The sequence below is a fragment of the Zonotrichia leucophrys genome, chromosome 6 (assembly GCF_028769735.1).
Source record: "Zonotrichia leucophrys gambelii isolate GWCS_2022_RI chromosome 6, RI_Zleu_2.0, whole genome shotgun sequence".
Lineage (NCBI taxonomy): Eukaryota > Metazoa > Chordata > Aves > Passeriformes > Passerellidae > Zonotrichia > Zonotrichia leucophrys.
The window spans coordinates 24,791,523-24,815,138 of record NC_088176.1 but is presented as its reverse complement, the minus strand read 5'-3'; the positions used below and the strand labels follow the sequence as shown (position 1 = coordinate 24,815,138).

The window sequence follows — 23,616 nt, the reverse complement described above, 5'->3', positions numbered from 1 at the left end:
AACCCTTACTTTGTTTAAGCCCATGTGAATCAAGCTGGATTCATGATCCATTTGCTTACCTTCCATAAGCACCAAATCTAACAAACCCTCCACTAATTCATATGCTTGTATAATAAATACTGCTGACTTACAGTCACTCAAAAGAAGCAAGAGTTACTTGTCCTAATATTTTACTCCCTTTCTTCAATGCTCAGGCAACTTGTTTTTAATATCCAATTTCAATAATCAAATTATTATTTTCAATAATATTGAATATTTCAATATTATTGAAAATAATATTGAAATCAAATAATAAAATGACCTCTTATAATTTTCCTGTCTATGCAGGAATTATTATATGCCATAATCTGGATTAAGCAACCAAAACCACCACTGACACATGGAGCTAGAACTGAACAAAGCAGTACTAAATTAATTGCCAGAAGCAATAGCACAATGAGTACTCATCTTGGACTCTGAATCAGCTAAGAACATCTAAAGTGATCATTTGGATCAAAACATAACTTGAAAAATACTATTAAAAACCACATCTAAAAACCACATCAATATAAACAGAATATTGACCCAGATCAACCCTAGATCTTAACCCAGTGATCTTCAGATCAAAAAAAAGCAGGGGAAATAGTCAGTAATCAAACTTGTATGTCATTAAGTTGCACAGTGCATGTAATTGATGCATCCTTCATCCTTTTCACTCCAAATGCTCCAGGAATGCAGGGAGACAGATGAAGACAGCTGGTATAATTTGCAGTAATCAAGGTAAATTATACAGACAGCTGGATCTTTGGAAATTTTTTCTACAGAAAACAAGGTGCAAAAAAATTACTGGGAAGAACATATTCCACTCTCTGTATACAAATTAAGGGTGCTAGAATACTAATATTGTGCTATTGAATTTATAAATAGGGTGACCTCTTCAGACTGTCTGCCTTCTTATAATTACCTTCTTAATTAAATTTTAACAATTTTTTGATTAAGTAGATTTTGCACTAGCATGCATTATTTTCACCTTTGAACATGAACTTTGCTCTCATGTTTTTATAAAACATGCAGTTTCAGGAAAATATACTACTTTTGCAAATTCATTTCCATAAGCATATGTGCAAACTAGCTACAAGTAAAAGAGAGTTTATCAGAAGAAAAATAAACTTAGTCTCATTAAAACAATGTGGATAAATCTAAAAGTTAATTCAGCTAAGACAAACAACTCAAAAATTTCACTAGAAGCAACCAAACCAGATACATTAAAAAATACTTTTGCAGAAATCCAGTAAAGTATGAGGTACTTGCAGAAGAAACAAAGCCATCAGCATTGACAGGTGCAATGACCAAAACAAGCAATCTGCAACAATGTAAAATAGTAGTGAAATGAAAAATGAAAATAAATCCTTTTGTTTCAAAGACTATGCCTAAGATAGTTTAAAGTATCTCACTGAAAACCACTGTAAAAGCAGACCATGTTGATCAAACTAGCTCAGGAGTTGGTGTGATTGAGCATGCCCAGAGTTCTACAGAGCATCAGCCCCAGGAAAATCCCCTCTGTAACACACCTGCACAGAGGCACCCAAGGGATGGCTGCAGGGCAGGCAGGGAACTGATCCTGCCTAAACTAAAGGCCAGGTTTTAACCTCCTCCAGCTCACTGAGATAAATGGCTGAGTGAATGGGACAACAGGCAGCCGAGAAGAAGCAAGGAAAACCAAAACTGTTCCCAGGGTGAGAGTAGGCTAGTCAGCTATTTCAAAAAGCACAGCATTTTGCAATCTGCCTTTCACCAGAATCTGAACAACATGTAAACAAGAACAAACTGGATTTCCCAATTCACTGCCACGCTGCAGAGCCCTTCAAGACATTCACTCCATTAAAGATTTGATGGAAACATACACAAAGCAGCTCAATTGTGCCCAGAAACTGAAACACTATTTACCAGCATTCGCTTATTTCCTGCTTTAGAACTGATAAATCCACTTTTTAAACATATTGTATCAAACTGTAGGCACTGCTCAGATGTACAATACTGATGCCAACTCAGTGACACTGTGCCCAAATCATCACTTTTAAGCATCACCCATGTATCCACTCCCAGTCACACTTTGAATTCCTATGATTCCTACGACTGTGCTGCCAGAATCACACTACCAACTGAGCAAACAAGGCTAATTTGTTTCTCAGATGCAGGCATCTCTTGCAACACAAAGTGATTGTGGGTCAGTCTGTCCCTAGGTCTGATGAGCAGCAATAGGAATTGCAGGCAGTTTTTGTGTATTCCCACAGAGAATCCATTTCCCACTCCCTGGATAATCCTATTTTACACTGCAGCTCCACCCATGCTACAGCAATCAGCAGCCTGCAGCCCTTCCTTCCTATCCTTTACTCTTCAGAGACTCTTCCTCTCAGGGCCAGGAAACCACCTGCTGCTGCATTCTCTCCTCTTCCTGGCACAGCACTGCTGTTACAGAAGTTCCTGGAAAACAACATACGTTGGCAAAGCCAAGAAAACATTATGCTAACCTGGGTCTTCTCTTATTTTTCAAAGAGACAAACTCAGAATTCTTTTCCAGACCGGAAGAGAATTTTTGACCTCACTCGCCACGTGCAGGGCAAAATGCCAAATCTCCTATAGGATGAGTGACAAGTTCTGGTTTTGCCTCCAATAACACTTAAGAGTCACACACAGCTACTGACCTTTAGAAGATAAACCCAGGTGATGGGAGCTAAAAGCTATTTTACCCTCCCCTCTCAATTCATGCGAGAGACAGTGAGCTCATACACAACATATAAAGCTTTGGCAGAGCACACATGCAATCCTTCACTTCACTGAACCAGCCACGGCCCCACGAGGTGCCAATCTACCCCAAAAAACACCCTTTCCACTGGAGGCAAAGCAGCAAGCACCAGAGCTCTCACAGAACAGCTCACTCAACTGCAGAACGATGCAGAACAGAAAGGTGCCAAAACCAAGCTCCTCATTTGGCATTGTTGCAGTCTTTAAATTGCACCATGACAAATGAAGTGATTTGACAAAAAACCCCAAAAGACAAAAAGCTTTCAAACACAAAAAGGTCCAGCCTTCTTATCTTGCTCTCTGCAGGGCTATCTTAATGGCTGCAGCACTGCCTTATCACCATTCATTAACAAGAGTGTACTTGGACAGGCCAAGTCTTGTGAGCATGCCTAAAAAGCAAGATAGAAACAAAGTAATCACACATGAAAATCAGGCCTAGGCAGAGCCTTCCTCTGGCCTCCATTCCCTTTTTTAAAAGAATAGAGAAGTGGTATTACAAGCCAGCAATGCACAACTAAAAGCCAGTACTTTCTATTCCCAAGTCACTCACCTGAAAAAAAGAGACTTCCAAAGAATAAAGATTTACAGATTTCTAAAGGATGCCTTTGTTAGTCATATTTGCCCTCCTGGAGTTCAATAATTTGTTTAATCCCAGCCTATGTGAACTGCATCTGAAGCACGACACAAATTGCAGTAACCACACCCAGTGAAAAGTCTAAAACTTCTGGGAATTACTACATCAGCACATGCTTTAAAGTTTATACAGTCAATGATATCTTTAGAGCTACAATGGGAAAGTCAACATTTACCTTTGATAAGGATGACAAAAGAACAAATGCAAATATTTTCCTGCAACTATTTACTATTACCTGGTTTGTGCATCCACACAGGAGAGCTCTAACAGCTTACATGGGCAAAAGGCCCTCTGACATTCGGCTAAATCCATCCCTCATCCACCTCTAGAGCAGCCAGGCTCACTAACAAACACTCACAAACAAGTTCCCAGAAGCACCTGTCCTGCAACCCAAGGAAAGTGAATCAAAACTAACATTCCCTCTTTAAATGCCACTTGTGGATTATGGTTACATTTCCCCTTCTGGTTTTGTAGTCCTTCAGTTTTTCTAAGGCACACAGAAAATTCACTCTGTTTCACAAATGGTGAATTTGCAGTCATTCCAGACAGCAAGATTTCACAGGCTCCAGAATCTTTGTGTCAGCTAAATGATTCATGGATTGCCTATAGGGGTGTCTACCTTCAACATTTACATAGCTTGTTCTACAACTAAAGGTGCCAAAAATCTTATCCAAAGAGCTGTAGCTGCACATCATTTACTAGGTCAGCCTGATAACGTCAACAGAAGCATCAGACCCTTTTGTGGAGGAAGCTACCAGGACTACAAGTACCTGTTCAGAAAGCTAATTCCTCCAGCCAACAGATCAGCTGGAACACACAGGTTGTATTATCAATTCTCCTCAATGTTGTGGCATCTCTTTAGAAGTTTTTCTTTAAAGAACAGAAAAATCTTTAGATCTTCATCATTCATCTCAAGAGAATACAGTTTTTAAATAGTGAAAAAATGTAGTGACTGTGGAAGAGAAAAAGATACAAAGTTTATTCTTGTGAAAAAACAGAGTCAGAAAAACAGGGGAGGAAGACTGTCAAGAATTTTTCTTACAGAGAAGACAAAAAATTTCAGTTTAAAAGATTGTCAGAAACAGTCACTCATAGACCCCACTTCATGAGACACTCACTAGAAAAAAGTAGAGGTCTAGAGGAATCCTAATATGTGCATGAACAAGAGTGTTGATTCTCACATATCCCACCACGAACTTCTGAAGAGCATCCACACAGTTATGAAGTGATTTCTCTGAAAACCAGAACAGTGTGACAAGCATCACTCCTCACTGTGCCACACTCCACCACGGGTACATGGGAATTGCACAACACAGAAGAAAAGGAACTGCAGAGCTGGTGGCTTGTAAACACAATTTCTGACCTGTTGAAAGCATCCTCAATTGAAAATCCGAAAATATCATGCCTAATGAACACTTGTACTATGCAATATTGTAGCAAATCAACCCTTAATGGAACAAAAGTTTCTGCAAATCTTTTCTGCCCAGGTATCCACAGGAGGGTAACTCCCCTGGGGTTTAATGTTACAGTATCATGCTGGAGCATTGCACTAGTAAACAAAAGGTGGCGACAGTACCAAGAAGTTCTGTGGTTTTCAGCAACTTTACTGCTAGCACTGGACAAGTCACTCTATCTGCACTTTTCCAGGACTACTCATGCCTTTCCATGACTGCAGTTCTAGGACTTCAGGTGCAAACTTGTGTTAACCTGAATTTGACCTGAAAGTTCTCCAAAAGGAACTACTGAGTTTGTCTGAATTGCTTCCTCATCTTCCCCTCACAGGCATCTTAACTCTTTCTGGTGCAACATTATGCTCTAACCTTTAAAGGGCTTTCTTTTCCAAGGCAGGTGCTTCATTAACATCTAAATCCACTCATGTATTGTTGTACCTTCTCACACTCACAATTCTACACATTATAGGCAGGTTAGTCCATAGCTCAGTATTTCAAGACTGTATCAGACAATTCAGCAGCCCACAGAGCATGACATGTGCTGCCAGCTGTTGACACATCCCTGAGGAGCTCCTTTCTTCTCTTCTGCATAGTGTATTTACAGCTACACCACCCAACAATGATCAAAGATGATCTGAAAGGAAACATTATAAGAGGATTCTTTTAACAGGGAAGCAACTTAACGTGGATAATATGGACACTGAGTCCTCACACTTTCAATAATAATTTCTCTCTCATAAGGGATAAGCTTCTTCAATTACACAACACCTGGGGCATACTATACATCAGTTTCCTGCTTTCACACAACTATTTCAGCTTGTTCTCTTGACCAGAGTAATGAAGTTAATAAAACTTAGCTATGCCTCAGCTATTTCAGCCTCCACATTCTGTACTCACCCAAAAGACAATGTTGTAGCTGAAGAGCAAGTATTTGTACCAACAGCTGACTTCTGCATTAGAATATCGGTAATAGTGCATCTTCTATGGCACAGCCTCTGCACAAAAGAGAAGGAATGACAGGATTAGGAAAAGATTTCATGAATAAATGTTTCTTCCCCAGTCTCTCTTGCTCTGCTGAGAAAGAGAGTACAGTAATCTGTACCATATGCCATCAAAAGGCATTTTCAAAGTCAGCTCACACTTCCACTGACCCTACACTTCCTTTCAGTATCTGTTGCTTAATAATCTTTAAGCACCCTAATGAGGGCAGGCACACCCTCAAAGGAAACTCACTATACAGTTAGCCTAGGAAGATCAACATAAGCAAGGTGACACTCATCTGCCTTTTCACTCCTTCAAAACCATTTTACTTCTGCAAATGGCTGCTTGGACTCATCCACAAACCCTGAGTATTGTACATCCAGCAATCCAGCTAGCAGGATATCCAAAGTGGTTACCTGGAATCTCTCAGACTCTCTGGACTGCTAAATACAAAAGGTAATTGTACCCAGCTCTTTCACATTTGTGTGTTCCTTTACCAGATCATCTCCTGTAAGAGGTTTTATTGTCAAGAACCAAAGTCCCACCATTTAAACCCTCAGCTCTGTGGAGTTTGGTTTGCTTCCTTACACACACTAGAGAGATAAGGTTCAAGCACAACTCTTGCTCAAGTATTTCAGACAACTACAGCTGTTCAGAGACTCATAACTAAACCACCTCTGCAGAAATGCCATGCATAAGAAAAACAGCACAAGCTGTGAATTCAGAGCAGGAGTAAGCACTTGCGCAGCCCTCACATTCTGGACAGCTGAGTGCTGCCTAAGACAGATGAGCAACACTTCAATCCTCCACTTCCTTGAGGTAAATGTCAGTAGAAGGTTTGCAAAGGCAAGGAAAATGAATGCAGAATTTTCAAACACCTCCTAACTAAAAAAACGTACTGTGCCATGCCGGTCATTCACAGACAGTGTGCAAAAACCAAGCCTATCCAGTAAAGTCTGAAACCCAGAACATGGAATGGACAAGTGAACTGCACCACGTTCACAGCTATAAGAAGGTAAACTAGGTTTTTTGGGGTTGTTTGGTTTTGGAGTTTCTTTTCCTAGAAAGGAATCTGCACCTCAGTATAAAACACTCCCACTTACAAAAGAAACAAAAGTTGGCTTTGAGAATCCCATCCAGTACAGACTAGAGTGTGAATTCATATTTCAGCTTGCTATTTCTAGAGCTCAGATGTTGATTTCCATATAACTTTAACCAAACACTGAAAACAGGTTTTCTTCCTTCACCTTATAACTTCTAATGTGCACAGTCCATTTATAGCAAAAAACATTTAACTTTCATTAAAGCAAAGGAAATTGCCCTTTATGGCAGTATGGGCAGTGACTGGAAAGGACCTTCCTCATTTGGCCAGCTGTACCACATAAAATGAGTTTTGTAATTTAGTTACTGACCTTTGCAACCCATCCAATGTTACAGACAAAATTTAGGAACCTTTACAACTGTTATGAATCATAGCAAAGAACTCTTGCTTAAGCACCATCCCCTTGCTTATCTAAGCCCACAACTGTGATTATAAGAAAAGGAACAAAGACTGGTTTTCTCAACTTAATTTCAGTTTCTAGCTCCAAATAGCAATTTGTATGTCAACAATCAATATGCACACACTTGTCCAAGGCAGTCAGTCTGATGTGCCTGGGCAAGAGAGGAAAGGGAGGGTACAAGAACAGATTCTCACTAATCTGAGCAGGGTGCAAGGCTCATTGGCATGAGTGCAATCCCATTTTACAGCAGTACACTGGCTGCCAGTGCAAATACATTCTCCAGATGCTGACACACTGAGGCCTCGATCACTGCTGTGCCACCTCCCTCTGAAAATCAGGAGCCTGGTAACAGATAGGAGCAGCAACTGCAAAATGCACATAAGGGGCATTGCTTTTGGTGCTGCTACATCTACAAAAGAGAAGGCAGCAGGTTGCATTTAGCTAGCACATCATTAAATTTCACAAAAATGAGGTTCTGCTAGACAAAGAGGCTTAAAATATAACCTGAGGCAAAAAGGCAAGCACATCACTTTACAACCTAAAGTACACACATCTGAAGACTTACTTTTTGTTAGGTTACCCTCCCTGGCACTGGTCTTATATGCAACTGTTCAGCCCCAGCTTCACTGAAACTAGTCACAGCAATAAGAGGATTAAAAGTATCCTTATTGACAAGCACTACTCCCACCCACCTCAATGTTTCGACCACCAGCTTGCAAGACATTTCTCCATACTTCAAACAACTGCTAAAATGCCCCAGTCAATACCAACCACAGTATTTTAGCAGAATGAAAAAGCAAAACACTTTTTCAACATACACATTTCTAAATGCTCAGAAATGATGGGGGGTGTATTACCAGCACAAGCAAGAAGCTGTCCTGTAACAGCACACAGCTCCTCAGACAGATATTAGCTTCCAAACCACCTGCCTATCTTAAGAGCTGATTTGGCCTGCTCTGTGCTTACCTCCATCAGAACTCTTTTGGTGGTTCTTGACAGACCACTGAACACAGTATGGGTGCTATGGGAGTAGCATAACAAATCTGAAGTGCAGGTATGTGATTTTTTTCCACTAACACTACAAACGAATGAAGCAGTCCACTCAAGACTACACAGCCACCCTCCCCGTGTTTATACTAAAAGCAATCATGTTTCCTAACACAGAAGGCATCTGTAACCAGTCCAGAAATCTGCTTGTCAGTAATTCACTTTGTTCACAGCACAGGCTGCATAGCTATGGTTAGGCAATACTAAAAACACTTGGAAGATTAAAGCAGTATGTGGGCAGCACACACTAATAACGTTCTCTACTGCGTTTCAGACAAAGCAAGTCACATTGAGTCAGCTGACAGTTATCACCCACTCACAGCAACAGGAATTTCTAAAAATCAAATACAGAGCCCTGCTGCTTTGGTAGAATATAATTTTGTCTTGGTGTTTACAGCTTTAGTGAAAGGGGGGAAAATGTAGTCATTCATCAAGAGGACACTGCCATTCCCAAAGCCTTTCAACACCCACAATTCCACTCTTACCTTCTAAATGCTACAGCAGTGATACTCCTAATCTGTGCTCCTAACTCTCAGAAAAAAGGTTGTGATCTGTTAACTAATCTAATGTAGATATGCAGAGAAATCCTCATGGATAAGACTAAGTCTAGAACAACTGCAACAAAGTAATTTTCTACATTTAGGTCCAAAAATTATTTTAATCCTCCAGAGATGGTTACTTTACAAGACAAACCTAAGTGACATTAAAATTGCAAGTTCAGCCAATACTGCCACCATATAGAGTCTTGATACCCTTCCCTGCCCCTCCTAAAACCCACAACCATTAATCAACCTATTCAGTGGAGCAAACAGCAACGCAGCAAACCACCAGCAAATCTTCAGCTCAATCCTGTAATCTTGTACCACACACCAAGAAGTAAACAGGTTTAAGCCTTCAATCCACCTCGCCAGAGCATGTACAAATGCCAGCGTGGGGGCAGGCAGGAGGTGGCAGAACAAGGAAAGGAAAGCAAAAGCTTTCCCATGAGTGTGCCCATGGAAACACAGCACCCCTCCAGTGCCAGCCTGTACCAGCAGCACACCTGAATCCAACACACTGAAAGATGAGCGGAACGGGGCACAACTGAGGCAAGAGGAAAAAAAAAAAAAAAGTCATTTGCCAAGCTGTTGGCTTCTCCACGACTGTTCATCAATGAAACGCATCTGTATGAAGCTGGTGAAGCAAATGGATGTAGAATAATTTGCTGAGGAGCAAGAATTTTTAAAAACAGCAAGAGATGTACTTTGGTCTATTTTGATATTACTCAATTCCACTCCATCAAGACCAAATATATACCTAAAAGTATCAGTTCATTCAAGATAAGGTGCCATTGAAAACAACTGCCGTTCTTTGAAGGTGCTCAGTCATTAGAGGTTTTTGTGAAGGTAAAAGGCAGCTTAATCCCTGACAGGAAAAATTCAGAGATATTCTTAGGGCCTTCTAAAAATGGAACAACTAAGAGGCACCTATAGATTGCTCTTTCCACATCCTAGAGAGAAGCTGACCACCAAAGGGGGTCCTAATGTTCAGAACAGTATCTGGGTGCCAGCCATCAAATATTCACCTGAGGGGGCTGAGCTGGTACAGCCAAAAAGCAAGATAAACTGACAGGATGTGATGCTCTCACAGGTTAATCTGCTCCTGGAAACAGACAGTTCTGCTGATGACTCAGGAGCTCCAAGCATGTGTCATTTTGAAATTTTGTCTCCAAGAAACTCAGACTAGGGCCTCAAAAAGAACAGACAAGCTTCTCTTAAGGAACACAAGTATAGTTTATTTAGTTCTGCTGCAGTTCAAATGAGCAGAGGAATATTTGCTCATTCTCAAAAGAAACCTGAGGATTAATCAACAAAAAGGGTATTTTTTTAACCTGAAAGACTCATGATGAAAGGCAAATATCATTAATAGGCTATCCCTGTTTCACCAGAAAAATAATGGAAGTAACAAATCTCAGAACGCCATGGAAAAAGCCACACAGAATTCTTAAGACATCATCTTTTGGGACCCTTATTTTGTACTCTGCTGAAGACTCAAAGATCTCAAAGAATATTTCAAGCAGAAGTTGCTCCACTGTAAGCACTAAAAAACAATCCCTCAGTGAAGAAAATCCCCAACCTATTGGGAAGGGTTTCATATTTCAGTGACCAGGGTTTAGTCTATTACTGCATCACGAGCTACAACTTAGGAAAACTTGTCAGAAACACACACGAGTGTTTCCAAACCCCAAACAAGGAAGCAGTAATTCAAAAGAGCTCCATCCAGGTTTCTGTACCTCACACTCCTTAGACTGCACTTTTGGCCAAGCCACTACTTCTGTGTGGTTGAGTTGTATCCAAAACACCACGTAAGTGCTCAGAACTCAGAAAAAGTGGACACTACACATTTTTGGGAATAAGCTACATGGTCATCAAGAGCCTCTTCTGAACTCCCCACATGACTAACATCACCAATCCTTTGGCACAAAGTTATTCATGTTATGATTCATGGAATATTTTCAGCTTCATTTGATTTCTTAAACCAACAGTACTACATTAAAGACTTGCAAAAGACAAGCAGAATTCAGTACTGCTCCCACAGCAATTCAAAAGCTGCAACAGAGGACAACAACAGTTCTACCAATTTCACTTTTCGCTGTTCTTCATGGAGAAGCTACAAAAAAAACCAGTTGGCTGGCTTCGCTTTCATGTGAAGAAGTATTTGTTCCTACTCAGCAAAAAAAGCTGCTAATAACATTTATAAAGAAATCAGCAAAACAGAAGACGCTCCAAAGAGTCTATATTTTCATTTATACAAACCAATCAGAATGCCAGTCAATGACACTGTACAATGGAAGTCTTAACATTGTAAATTCGAACTACAAATCTTTTTAGTTATTGACACTGAGGAGAGACAACTCAATTATCCAGAGAATTTCAGTACATTTATGCTAGCTCTGCCCTACTGACCTCAGATTCACTGAGGAAGTAACTGAACAGCTGAGGTGGTTTCTGCTTAACATGTAGAGGTGCTTGACAGAGGTATCAACTGAAAGGCAAGGATCTCTTACCTAGTTCAAGGAAAATCTGCTCAAAGTAGCTGAGTGCAAACAAAGCGTCTACTCCACATTCTGACTTAAAGCAAGAGAGAGCACAGGAAACAGAGAAAAGGAAATGTTACACAAACTTCATCCAAAAGACAGCAATTTTCCAAACATAAGAAGAAGGCAGTAGAAGAGAGACAAATCCTTTTGTAAGATATCCATCTCTTCACTAATATTTAAGAAATGCAGAGAAGAGCAGGAGCACAGGATGTAGGGCCTTCACTGACCTAATTCTATTGGTTAAAGCTCTGGAATTAAAACTCAGTTGGATTATACCAAAGTAAGTGAAAACAGCACTAGATACTACCACTACAGTTCAATAGATGCCTCATTAACATCTAAGAAAAGTTTAGAAAAATATTCTGTGCCTATGAAAGCTTTCTTTAATAAAGTTATTGGCCAGTTTCATCTGAATAGGACCTGGCCTGTGCTGAATTTATTCACTATACACAACAAGCCACAAGTCATGCTTTCCTTTTACTTCACAGCAAGTTCAAGTATTGGGAAACACATAGAAGCCAGTTAGTCATTCTGAGCAGGAATTTATCCACCCCAGGCTGCAAAACCTGTCAGGACAAGTTAACCAAAATAATCTTAGCTGACCCAAACTTCTCAGCTGCTTTCCACTACCTCTCGTGAGAGGAGATACACACCAACTCTCTGTAACATCAACAGTTGCAAGGCAAAACTCAAAGTCTTAATTTAAAAGAAGCATGTAAGTTGATTTTTTTCCACCTTCTAACAAAAGGTTTTGGAAGCATTACAAAGCAAATATCTTATCTGAGGAGCCAGAACTTCCACTTTGGGGAATATTTTTACTTCTGTTTAGTAATCCAAGAATAACAGAACCTATTTCATACACTCTGGCAGCTCCTTCCCATACCTCCTCACAGACCAAAAAGTCTCAAGAACAGAGTGGGTCCCTCCATTTGCTATACTATTTCATATCATAAAAAAGACAGGAAACCACCACCTTTCTTTGCTGACAAATACACTTTCTTCAGAGAACATCCTAAACTTTTATACATATTGTGACTTTTCACCACTTCCAGGAATGCCACTTGTTCAGTCTCCAGTTATATTTCAGTCTGAAAGAATATATCATTATTTTCTCTTTTCATAAGAAAAAAACCCCAAGAGACTGATTATAGCAATATACAACAAAGAAGTGATGAGCATATAATTTGCTTTGGGTTTTGTGGTTTGTTTCCTTAAAAATGTTCCTTGCTTTGGATATAATGTGCAGTCTGTCTACATCCACACCATATTTCTTAGCCTTCACACTGAATATTCCTATATATAAATTTATATATATAAAATATATATATTACATATAATAAAACAGATATTTATTTTAACAGTTTAAACCAGATCAAGGTATTTCTTAGTTTAAAAAAATTTAAAACTCCAAGGTTGAAGTCTAATCTCCAGCAAACAGCACACTAAGTAAAGATTGCAATATCTGGATAATGCTAGCTACATTCACCACTCATTCTGTTTAAACAATACTGACTCCATGTCACAGAAACAAGAAGTGGAGTTCAATCCACAAAAGCTCCTTTTTTTCCTCCCCTCCCACCTCAATTAGCAGGGCCTATGCTTTCAACACCAGAGCAACGCTCATTTCACACGAGGCACCAGGGAACACTTCTTTTTGGGGAAAGGCATGGGGGCTTTGGGGACAATGCCCCCAAAGCTTTCTTTTGCTGCCTTCCACCTCCAGCAGCTGCATTCATAACAACCAGGACAGGCTCATTTCACTTGCCAAGGACGGCAATCACCAGTTTCCAAGCCACAAGAGAAAATGGCTCTTTGTGGCCACGTAGGCAGCTCAACCACTGTGAAATTCATCTCTTTACCTCTTTTCTGGTAAAGAAACACACTCGTGAAACTTGCAAAACCCAACTAGAAAATGAACCCCTAAGGCAGCACTGGAAAATCTTAAAAGATGTGACAAAGCAGCCTTCACCAGTGTCTCACAATCCTATCCACTTCAGCAGAGTCAGTCTCAGCCCAAATACACAGCAACCATTAATGCCCCAGGAGCTCCAGCAAGGAGGCTTGCAGAGCACCCTGCACATGCTCCCACACCACAGGGAAAAGATTAAAAACCAATGCTGCTTCAGGACAAGCCCGTGCTTGAACAGCTCCAGCCCTTCCCCCAAAGCCAGCGCTCTGGCAGGTCGTGAGAAAGGCTCGACTGTCTCGCCCAAAGTCTCTGCATCCGCCCCAGGGAAGGAGGAAAAACAGGCTTTCCACCTCTGAGGATGATGCCAAGAACAACACTGTGCCATTTAGAGATCAGGGCAACAAAGGCTGTGAAGGGACACAGTCAGTGCTCCTTCCAACACAGACCTCAGTCTGCAACAGCTAATTACAAACACCAGCAGAATTAGAAGGTGCAGAGCTTGGACACAAACATTTCCTAACCTGTGCCTTCAGTAAAATGAGAAACACAGCTCCTAATGGAAAAAACGTGACAACACAGGAAACTGCCACCTGAATGGGCTGATGGTACAGTGTGACTGGCTTCACCAGCTGCACAGCTCAGATAAAACACCACCACAGAGCTGAACTGCACCTTCCCTTCTCACTTGCCCCAGCTGGACAGGCCCTGTGACAATGTTCACAGGGATTTTCAGGATGAGAGAAGAGATGGAGATCTGATGCTATATTTCAGAAGGCTTGATTTATTATTTTATGATATATATTACATTAAAACTATACTAAAAAGAATATAAGGAAAAGTTTTATCTCAGAAGACTAGCTAAGGTAAGAATAGAATGGAATGAAAACAAAAGTCTGTGGCTCAGACAGAGAGAGAGCCAGCTCTGTCGTGAGTGGTCACTAATTCTAAACATCTACACGAGACTGATCACGGATCCACCTGCTGCATTCCACAGCAGCAGATAACTATTGTTTACATTTTGTTTCTGAGGTTTCTTAGCTTCTCAGAAGGGAAAAAATCCTAAGAAAGGATCTTCACAAAAAGATGTCTATGACAAAGCCCTTTCAGTTGAACCCTCTCCTGTTTTGCAGGAGCAGACCACTGCTATGACCACTCAGTCAAAATATCCTTAGCAAGCTCAGCATGACGGACACTTGGCAAAGAAAGCAGCCTTGCTGTCTTCCAAGAGCCATCTCACCAACTGCTTTCCAAGAGTCATCTCACTAATTGCCTTCCATTAGTTTCAAGTCAGACAACTTTTCTGATGAACCTTCCTGCTCCACAGGCTCACCACGCAGCCAAACGAAGTAACTCAGGGCAGGGTGGAAAGTTTTGCTGTTGTTACCCTTTATTAAGTACAGCTCCACCACTGCAGGCATATTTCTCCCCCATGAAGTCCTTCCCTGAGCCCCATCTAACAAACTGTTGAAGGAAAAGCAACATGCATGTAAAGAATCAGCTCCATACCCCAGCATACCCAGAAGGCTGCTGTCCCATAAAAACCAGAGTCCAACCTCTCAGGTGTCTCGCTTCAAATCTGAGTTACTTGAGGCTATTCCCTTTGTTTTCTATTCCAGAAGTTTCTGGATGGCAGCAAACTTATTTCAGCATCCATTTTATGCCCCAAAGCAAGAGTACACAACTTGCCAAGCTGAACAAATGAGATTTTTAAAAAATTTTAAAATTCACAGCATTCAGCTGCCTCCAAATACTCTGCTTCATCCTGTAGCTGCAAGGGCAGCAACTCAAACACCTGACTTTGTTACCTTCAAGTCTATCAATTATTTAGACAAAGCTCCTTTCCAGAGAGACTCAAGTATCAATTATTTAGTCTTTGAGCAGGAAACAAAAGCTGTTAAGAGAGGAAAACAGATTTCTGGAAAGGGCTGTTGGGACACATGAACACATCTGCGGTTGTAGACAAACAACCTGCCTGAACCAGAACGGGAATGCCAAAATAAAACAACCCCTAAAGCCAAAAGCTCACATGCACACACAGGCTCATCAAGTGCCAGGACCAATTAGTGCCAAAGAGCCCCAGCTACATCAGGGGGTTTCAGGACAGTTCTTCCCATGGAAGACCTTTATCAGTTTGGTACAAATGCCTGTTCTCTGGCCCAGGAGCACAAAATAAAGCCAAGCTTTTTTCTAATACTCCAGAAGCTCTTTTACAGCACCAAGACAACATTCAACAAGGCTCACTACAAAGATCAAGGGGAAGCAGAGCCCTGGGTTTATTACACCCTTGCCTTTCCCACTCAGGTTCAGATTAAGGACTAAGATAGGCCCAAGATTTTCAGATTTTGCATAACTTCTAAAGATAATGACACAGCAAGAGCTCTCAGAGGAAGCACAGATAAAGCATTCACCTTAGATAAGAGCAGAAATTCTTCCACTCACACATATCACACATAAGCTGTGGTACAATGAAAAGGACAAAACACTGTTGCTTGGCTCCCAAAGAGTTGAAGAAAGACAGGAAACACTGGAGCAAAACAAGTGCTGATCCCTCCCCCCTGCCAAACGGGGGTTGAGGCACACTTTGGATCAGAAAAGAAAATATACCTATTTTTAAACCCAGTTAAGAGCCCTGGGTTTGGATATAATTCCTATTGTGGCCAGCACGTTTTATTTTCATTTGTTAAAGATTTTCTGCACAAGTGATAAGAGTTCACATGTGAATAACCAAGCAGAGTGGTTCTTCTATCTGAGGGCTTCAGTTCCAAGGGTTATGTCAGATTGGTCAAAAAGCTTCACAGAAGCCTGGCCATTCAAGGCAGTTGTTTGAACTGCAAACATCACAATCTCTCATGCAGACAATTTTTAGGGGTCACCACTTTTGCAGGTGATCCTCAACACCTGTCCTTTGCTATTATCCTCACCTGTGACATTCCCAAAATAGAAGAATTTGCCCAACAATGATTTTTCAGCTGACTGACCATCTGAAAGCAGATCTTATCCAGAATAAAGTTTTTTACAACACAAAAAGAAATTCAAATATGACATTCAACTATAGTTAAGTAGTTAAACTGTGCATTTAAAATTAAGTCAGAGCTTAGACATTTCAGCCCTTCCCCTTCTTTTTAGGTTGCTGAATCAAAATTCAGATTTCTTCTTCCTTGTGAAGATCCAAACAGTTACTCTTTAAAACCCACACATACCTAACTAACCTTGATAAGCTTTAGTCTGACTATCTCTGACGTTGTTCTTAACCTCCATGAGATACTGTTGACTGCACATGAGCAAAGGAAAGGAAAACAAGGATTGTGTTCCTGCCCAAACTGTGCTGGGGGCTGAGGGCAGCATCAGTAGCTGCACCCAAGCCACCAACAGCAGAGCTCTGGAAGAGCCTTTAGGACTGGGCAATACCAGAGAGGAAGACACATGACCATCCTTTGGATCTAGAATATAACCTCTGCATCTAGAAATAACTTCTGCTTAATTCCCCTTTAGTAACAGCCTGCACCATTTACTGTTTGAGGGTGTAATTTACTTTATCTGAGCTACTTCAACTTGAAACAAAACGCAAACCACAGCACATTCATGGATTTTGTGAATTGCAGCCCTCTTAGCCTTAGAAATGTACCACAGGTGGCAAAGTGTGAAAGTCTGTTCTACCAAAAAACAGGAAGTTTTGACACAGGAAGCCACAATGCAAAGCAACATGGCACAGAGAGCTCACAAGTGTGTCCAAAATCCACACATTTTTTCCGTACCCCACCCAGGTCAAATTTTTTGTAAAAGCAAAAAAATAAAAGGAGGATCTGTGGAACAGTTTTGACAATTGCTCTGTGAACTCCACTTCCCCTCACATAGACCCCAATGAGAATTCTGAACTAACACAGGGACATCAAAACAAGAGTTTAATTTATTCACACTTATCAGTGCTCAAACTGTGCCACACCTAATCCACAATGAGAAACTTGACAGACTAAGAGAATCAATTGTAGCAGTTCCTCAGCAGAAAAATTCCTCTTTTTTCCAAACACCCATTTACAGGTAATGGCACATTAGTAGCCATCCAATAAAGCTTTATAAACTAAATAAAAATACCCTCTAAGAAAATCAGAGGTCAGCACCAAAACAATCCAATATTTCTCAGTTATTCATTAGAAACATACAATAAACTCATTCATCATCCAGATATAACCAAATTCATAAGACACCATGCCAACAATTTTTTTGCTGCACCCAAGGGCAAAAAGTTATGCCTTCAATACCAAGGAAAGTATCCCAATTAAACAGCATCTTAGGGCTCAGAGCAAGGGCTTTTTATGGTCCTTTCATTAAGTATTACAAGGCCTAATGCCAGTAAAAGGCAGCCCAGAACACACCCCCTTGCAGTGCTGTTAGCTGTGTTACCCATGTGAAGGCTCTGCACAGACACTCTCCAAGCACAAGATCACACTTTTTCCATCTTTTCTGCCACCCTCCCATCCCCACAAGGAGGCAGCAAGGACAAGAAAGAGGTTTTAAATAGGAAAGTCTGTCTACAATGCACTAAATGTAAGACAAAGCCTGTGCCCAGAAAAAAGAACAAGATTTAAATGGGTTTTCTCCCGATTCGGGGACTGGAGATAATGCTACAACACAAAGGGAGCTACAAAGGAAGCTAACTGGATCAACTTACACTAAAAAAATAATCACACAGAGCACACACCACCCAGAAAATCAGCTTTCCATGATTGTGATTTAGACCCAGACTGCACCTTCAGCAAGTTCACCTAGGAACAAGAGCAACAAACATAAAACTAAATATCAACTGTGAAACTGACTTGTTTTTACTTGTAACTTACATAGGTTTTTTTCAATATAAACACACTTACAAACTTTTGGAAAGCCATTCTAAAAATTCCTGTTTCAGTGGCATTATAGTTTGAACAACACAACCTTCTAAGGACAGGCAACAACACTATATTCCATCCTCCAAGAAAAGAGCTAAAAGGATACAGATCACACCCTAAAAGTGCTTTCTTCCATTGTCATCAACCAAAGGATAAAAAACACCATTCTACAAACACAAGTGTCCTGAATTCCTCTAAAAAACCCAAACACACAATCCAAATCAAAAGTTGCAAAGCAGTTTCCACCACAGCTCATTCCTACTTCACACCAGTGACGAGACTTGAATTCCCACCTGATCCCTTCTCTCTGCACACAATTCTTCGGCCAAGCAGATAGTGCTAGCACCTCAACCTTCACACCAAAAGTTTCACACGTTTATTGTGAGTATAAAGTCTCTCAGTACTGATGCCTTACTCCCTGCTGGAGACAGCCAAAATAAAGATGGATCATCTCACCAGAGAGCACTTATGAACAAGACACACCCCGTGATTCCATTCTCTAGGAACTGCTCTCCTTCCATTTCATCCAGAGTTCTAGGCTTATGTCACTGTAACAGACAAACAAAAACCCAACCAAACTAAAAAGCAGTGATGGAAAAATTTTGTCTTGCCAGTTATTTTAAAATATCCTTCACACCTCCACTACCACCTCCCTGGAAGATCCACTAAAGAAAGGAAAAACAACCAAAACAAGCAGCTTCTTTTACAGCATGTGATAGGTTTCTTTGTGAGTTTTTTTTTTTAATTCAGAATGTCTCAAAATGCTAAATCTACATAGTGCATGGAAGATAAAGCAGGAGCCAAAACAGAACTGACCACAGAGCATCACCTCTGGTACCCCACGCTCCACGGCCGGGCCTGTTACGGCAGCAGGCTGAAAGGGGGGCAGAGAGGTCTATCACTACCACAGCCGACAGCCAATTAAAGTTAAAATATTTTTAAAATTAAGTTACGGCCTCAATCCTTACACCCACTGCGCCGTGTCTCCCTCTAAACACCCGGGGCTTAGGGTCGGCAGCCGCCGGGGCGATGGCGAAGAACGGAGCGGGCAAACTCTGGCTGCAGCAATACGAAAGGTCTGTTTCTGTAATTGTAATTTTTATTATTATTATTTCTATTTTCCTCCCTCGTGGCACCTCAACGAGACACGCTAGCGCGAACCCCAGGGGAAGCCTCACCCGGCCTCTCGGGCTTCCTTTAATGGGAAGGACAATGGCAGGGGCTCGCCCCAGCCCCGCGCCGCCGGGAGGCTCGGGCAGCCGGGGCTGCTCCCGCCCGGCCCCGGGGATGCTGCAGGGAGCGCACTGCTCCGGGGAGAGGGGCAGAAATGCCGGAGCTCCAAATGCTCCGGGGAGAGCAAGGGGCGCTCCGGACGGCGCGATCCCCGGGGCAGAGAGCGGGCGGGTGCCCGGGCCGGGCGGCACTCACCGGGGCAGGCGCCCGCTCGCTAAGTTTCGCCGAGCTGGGCGGAGGGCGAGGCGGCAGTCGGCGTAGGTCCCTCGGGTGCCTCGGCTAGTCCATGGGCACGGCGGCGCTGCCGGAGCCTCCTCCCCGCGTCAGCTCGGCCGGAGTGCCAGGCGTGCCGTGCCCGCCGGGCGTGCCCTTGTGCCGAGCAGCCCCGCCGCTCTCCCGCCGGGCCCGGCAGCGCGGAAATGAACGGCCCGGCCACGCCCGCTCCGCGCTCCACACAAAGGGGGCGTGCAGGAAGCCCGGCTCTGCCTCCGGGCCCCGCGGCTCCCGCCGGGACCGCCCGGCAGCGCCCCCCCGAGCACCCCCGGGGCCGGGCGGAGACTGAGGGCGGCCCCCGGCCCTAGCGGCCCCTCGGCTTTGTTGTCTCGGGCTCGTTCGTGGCCGGGTGACGGCGGCCCCCGCCCCGGCCCAGCTCGCCCCGGCCGCGCCTCAGCCCGCGGGGCTCCGGAGCGGGAGACAGCACATGCCGAGCGATACTCCAGGCACGGCCGAGCCTACCTGGGGAGCCGGAAGGCGAAGGAAAGGCACGAAATAAAACGCCCCGAAGAGTATTTTGAGTCTTCGGGCGTCCCAGGGTTTTTACACCTCCCGAGAGAGACGCCGAGACGAGAGGAGGGAGGGGAAGGGAGGGCTGAGCTGTTTAAAGCCGCGTAGTTAGCAGGTGATAGCTCCCACCTGAGGCAGGTGGGAAATGGTCCCCTGCCGTCTCGTTTGGCTCCTGACCTTCTGTTCCCTTTCCACACCTTGTGATCTCCCTTGACACAGCTAAACATTTCTGTCACCTTCATTCCCATCCTTATACATAAAGAAAACTAATGCCTTCAGTGCTTCGCTGTGAAAATACATTTGTGGCAGGAAGGCAAGGCCAAGGGAGGTAGTGCAGCACCACTGTGTTCTTACAGGCTGCCTTATTTTATCAACGCTTTCTTCACCTGCCCCAGCCCTTGGACTTGGAAGAATTCCTTATTCCCCCAGTCAGGAGCAAGGCTGCTTCTGCTCACCAAGACAGCAGCAATCGCACTGAAGCGAAAGGAACTGTTGAGCAATCAAATGGTGTGTGAGCCTAGCACTTCTCCAGTGTGCTCATTCTCCACTCATCAAAGCTAACAACCAAGAGTGGGCTGGAATTCACAGTAAATGCACAGTTCTCCTCATCCAACCCCTTCTGATGTCTGACAAAGCAGATACACACCAGTGTGTCACCCACTCGCCGCTCACATGATCTAGACTCCTTGTCATTTTCCACACAGTTGTTTAAATAAATGGGGGGGTTGGGTTTGGTTTGGGGATTTGTTTGTTTTGGGGTTTTTTTAAAGGGAGGGGGAGTATTTACCAAAGCAAAATTGAACTGAGTGTTAAAGCTGACAGAAGATGCTAGAAGAACTACCTGAATTTTGAGCAGAATCTAAGAGGGGAGAGGTCACTGGATAATCAGATGGTAAGAACTAGAAGAAATCTATTCTCCATCTCAGAAGTACTGAAGTAATCTCACAGAGCACTGAGTCACTTCACCAGAAAGTCCAGAGCCAAGGCAGAAATCTCTACCATGCTGATTCTGTAAGAGACAGGAAGATGGTGCAATAGTGACTTCTAAGATTCAGTGGGGAAAATGGGAAATTCAGCAGCTTTACGATGTAAGGACTGTGGAATTAGGAAGGGCATTTGTCGATAAAATAAGGTTCTCTTGCAATTTACTATTTGTAAAATGGTTAGTGTTAGCAGTTCACAGCATAGTTGAATTGACTGTGCTCGCTGTTAGCATGAAGCTGGTTCCAACAGCCTTTGTGTGTCCCATTTATTTGCCTTTGACATTATCTCTGCACAGTGCTTCACTGTGTTGCCAGGAAAATTGGAGTAAAAATCCCATCCATCACAGAAACCATTAACTATGTGCTAGGGCAAATTGGAACACTTTTAAAAGACAGTCACTTCAGCAGTGAGAAGTGTAATAATCCTGCAGGAATGAAAATAGGAAATCTGATTTTTTAAGTGAATATGTGCAGGCCAATGTTCATGTGTGGTTTGTTAATGTTGTTTCCCTCTGACTACTACAAAACGTTTTCTAAAATAAATGAAATCTTCATGAGGAGTAGCTGGTGGAAAATGGCCTGGCCAGAGCTGTTCACCACTGTGTATGTTCAACCTTGTCCCCAAATACCATTTTTCAGTGTAAAAACAGTCTATTTATGGAGGGAGGCATGCAGAAATCAGTTATAGTTGGAATTGTCATATGGTTTTGATAATTATGAGGTTAAAAGAGAAGGATGTGCAAGGAAACAAAGCCCACAGAAGCTACTGAGAGACCTTAAGCAACTTCAAATACAAAGAATCAGTCGCTGGATCTAAAAGAGAAGGCAAGAAACATTGTAGGGAAAGCCTTCGTAACACGTTCGAGATCGATTAGAAGAGTAATAAATTAGGATGGAACTGGTCAGACACCCAGCGAAATTCGAGGGGATCAGGCTGAATCAGTGATTTGAGTTTGTCCTCGTTCCCAGAGCGTTTCCCCACGTCCCCCTGCTGTTGGCAGCGGCTGTCGCAGCTCTCTCTGCTCCGGTGCCCCCGATCGGCCCGGACAGTCCCTGCGACAAAGGAGAGGAAATTAGCACCACAGAACCGCAATGGGTTAAATGCTGGGAGTATCGCAGTCTGTTAATAATTTATTCCCTCCACTTAGAAAATCTAGACACCACAGACTGTGCCCGTCAATACAGTATATCCTTCCTCCAAGTTTTTGAAAGGAAAACGTCCATACAGGTGAAAAGATGGCAGGAATAGGTGTCTGTTCCAACAGCTTCCTTCCAGCCGAATCGGACCCTGCAGCGGTGTGCTCCTGGAACCTGTTCAGCAAATCTTCCACTGCAGAAACCCCTCGGGTTCGCCGCTCCCCTGCACTTCGGCTGGGTAGCAGTGACATCCAGTGGTGCAGAGAGAAACAGAAACTTGCTCGGGGTTTTTTGTTTTGATTTGGGTTTTTTTTTCCCTACCACGGTGCATCACAGGAAACGCATCAGAAAATGGCAGGGATCCCTTGGCATTCCCGCCTCGTTGTGGATGTTCGCGGGTGACACCAAGGACAGGCAGTTTGACAGATAACGCGCACGGGGAGACAAAGATGCAGAGCCAAAAACATCCTCTGGGGCAGACAATCTTTGTAATGGCCCTAAAAGGACACTGCAAATAGGAAATGCAATTTGGGATCCCTAAAGTTCAAATAAAAAGCATTTTCCTATATTACACCTATATCAATGACTTCACAGCATTTTCATTCATGAAATATTTACATTAACCACGGTTATGTGCTGAAGAAAAGATAAACAAGCTGACAAACAAGGAAAAGTTGATTGAAAAAAAAATTCTACAGCAGAGTTGTGTTTCTCAAGCCCTACCCTTGCACTTTGTGCACTTTTCTACTGACCTGACCAATCTTCAGCCTTAAAGATGAAAACAAATAGAATATCATTCGGCATGGGTGCAAAATGCACATCTCAGAATAACAAACAAACTTTTAATTATTAGTTTCCAGCAACCAGCTGAGTGTTAAAGTATGATGTGAGATTTGATGTGCTGAGAAGTGATTTAGATTTTGGGTACATGCCATGTTAAAAGAAAAAAATCACAACAGTAAATGCATACAAGGAACTGGGCCAGCAGAGGTAGCTGTTAGCACAATAAAATTAACAACTGTAATATTTTTTTTTTCCAATGAACATTCTGAATTCAGTCTGCAGTATTGGAAATTCACTTAGATGTAATTTTTTCCTCTTTTACTATTTTGCTCTAATTTTAGTTATTTGGTTTAGCCCATTTACAATGGTAATTATCTGTTCTTAGTTCCTATGTTCCACCTATTTTCTATTCTTTCCTTTTATTTTG

At 42.5% G+C, this 23,616-nt stretch overlaps 1 protein-coding gene across 3 annotated transcripts in view; it reads right to left on the bottom strand.

Moving 5' to 3' along the window:
- Positions 1 to 20,342, bottom strand: part of TSPAN14 (tetraspanin 14) — a 33,739-nt gene extending 13,397 nt beyond the window's left edge. The window contains exons 1-2 of one of the 3 annotated variants that reach the window (XM_064716869.1): positions 20,239 to 20,342; positions 5,767 to 5,864 (exon numbers count right to left, since the gene is read on the bottom strand). In XM_064716869.1, the coding sequence (XP_064572939.1) occupies positions 5,767 to 5,847 (81 nt within the window). In that variant the 5' untranslated portion in view covers positions 5,848 to 5,864; positions 20,239 to 20,342. Of the gene's footprint in view, positions 1 to 5,766; positions 5,865 to 19,698; positions 19,959 to 20,238 lie in introns of those variants that run through there. The other 2 variants (XM_064716870.1, XM_064716868.1) reach the window with 2 other exon arrangements.
- Between the last annotated feature and the right edge of the window lie 3,274 nt (positions 20,343 to 23,616).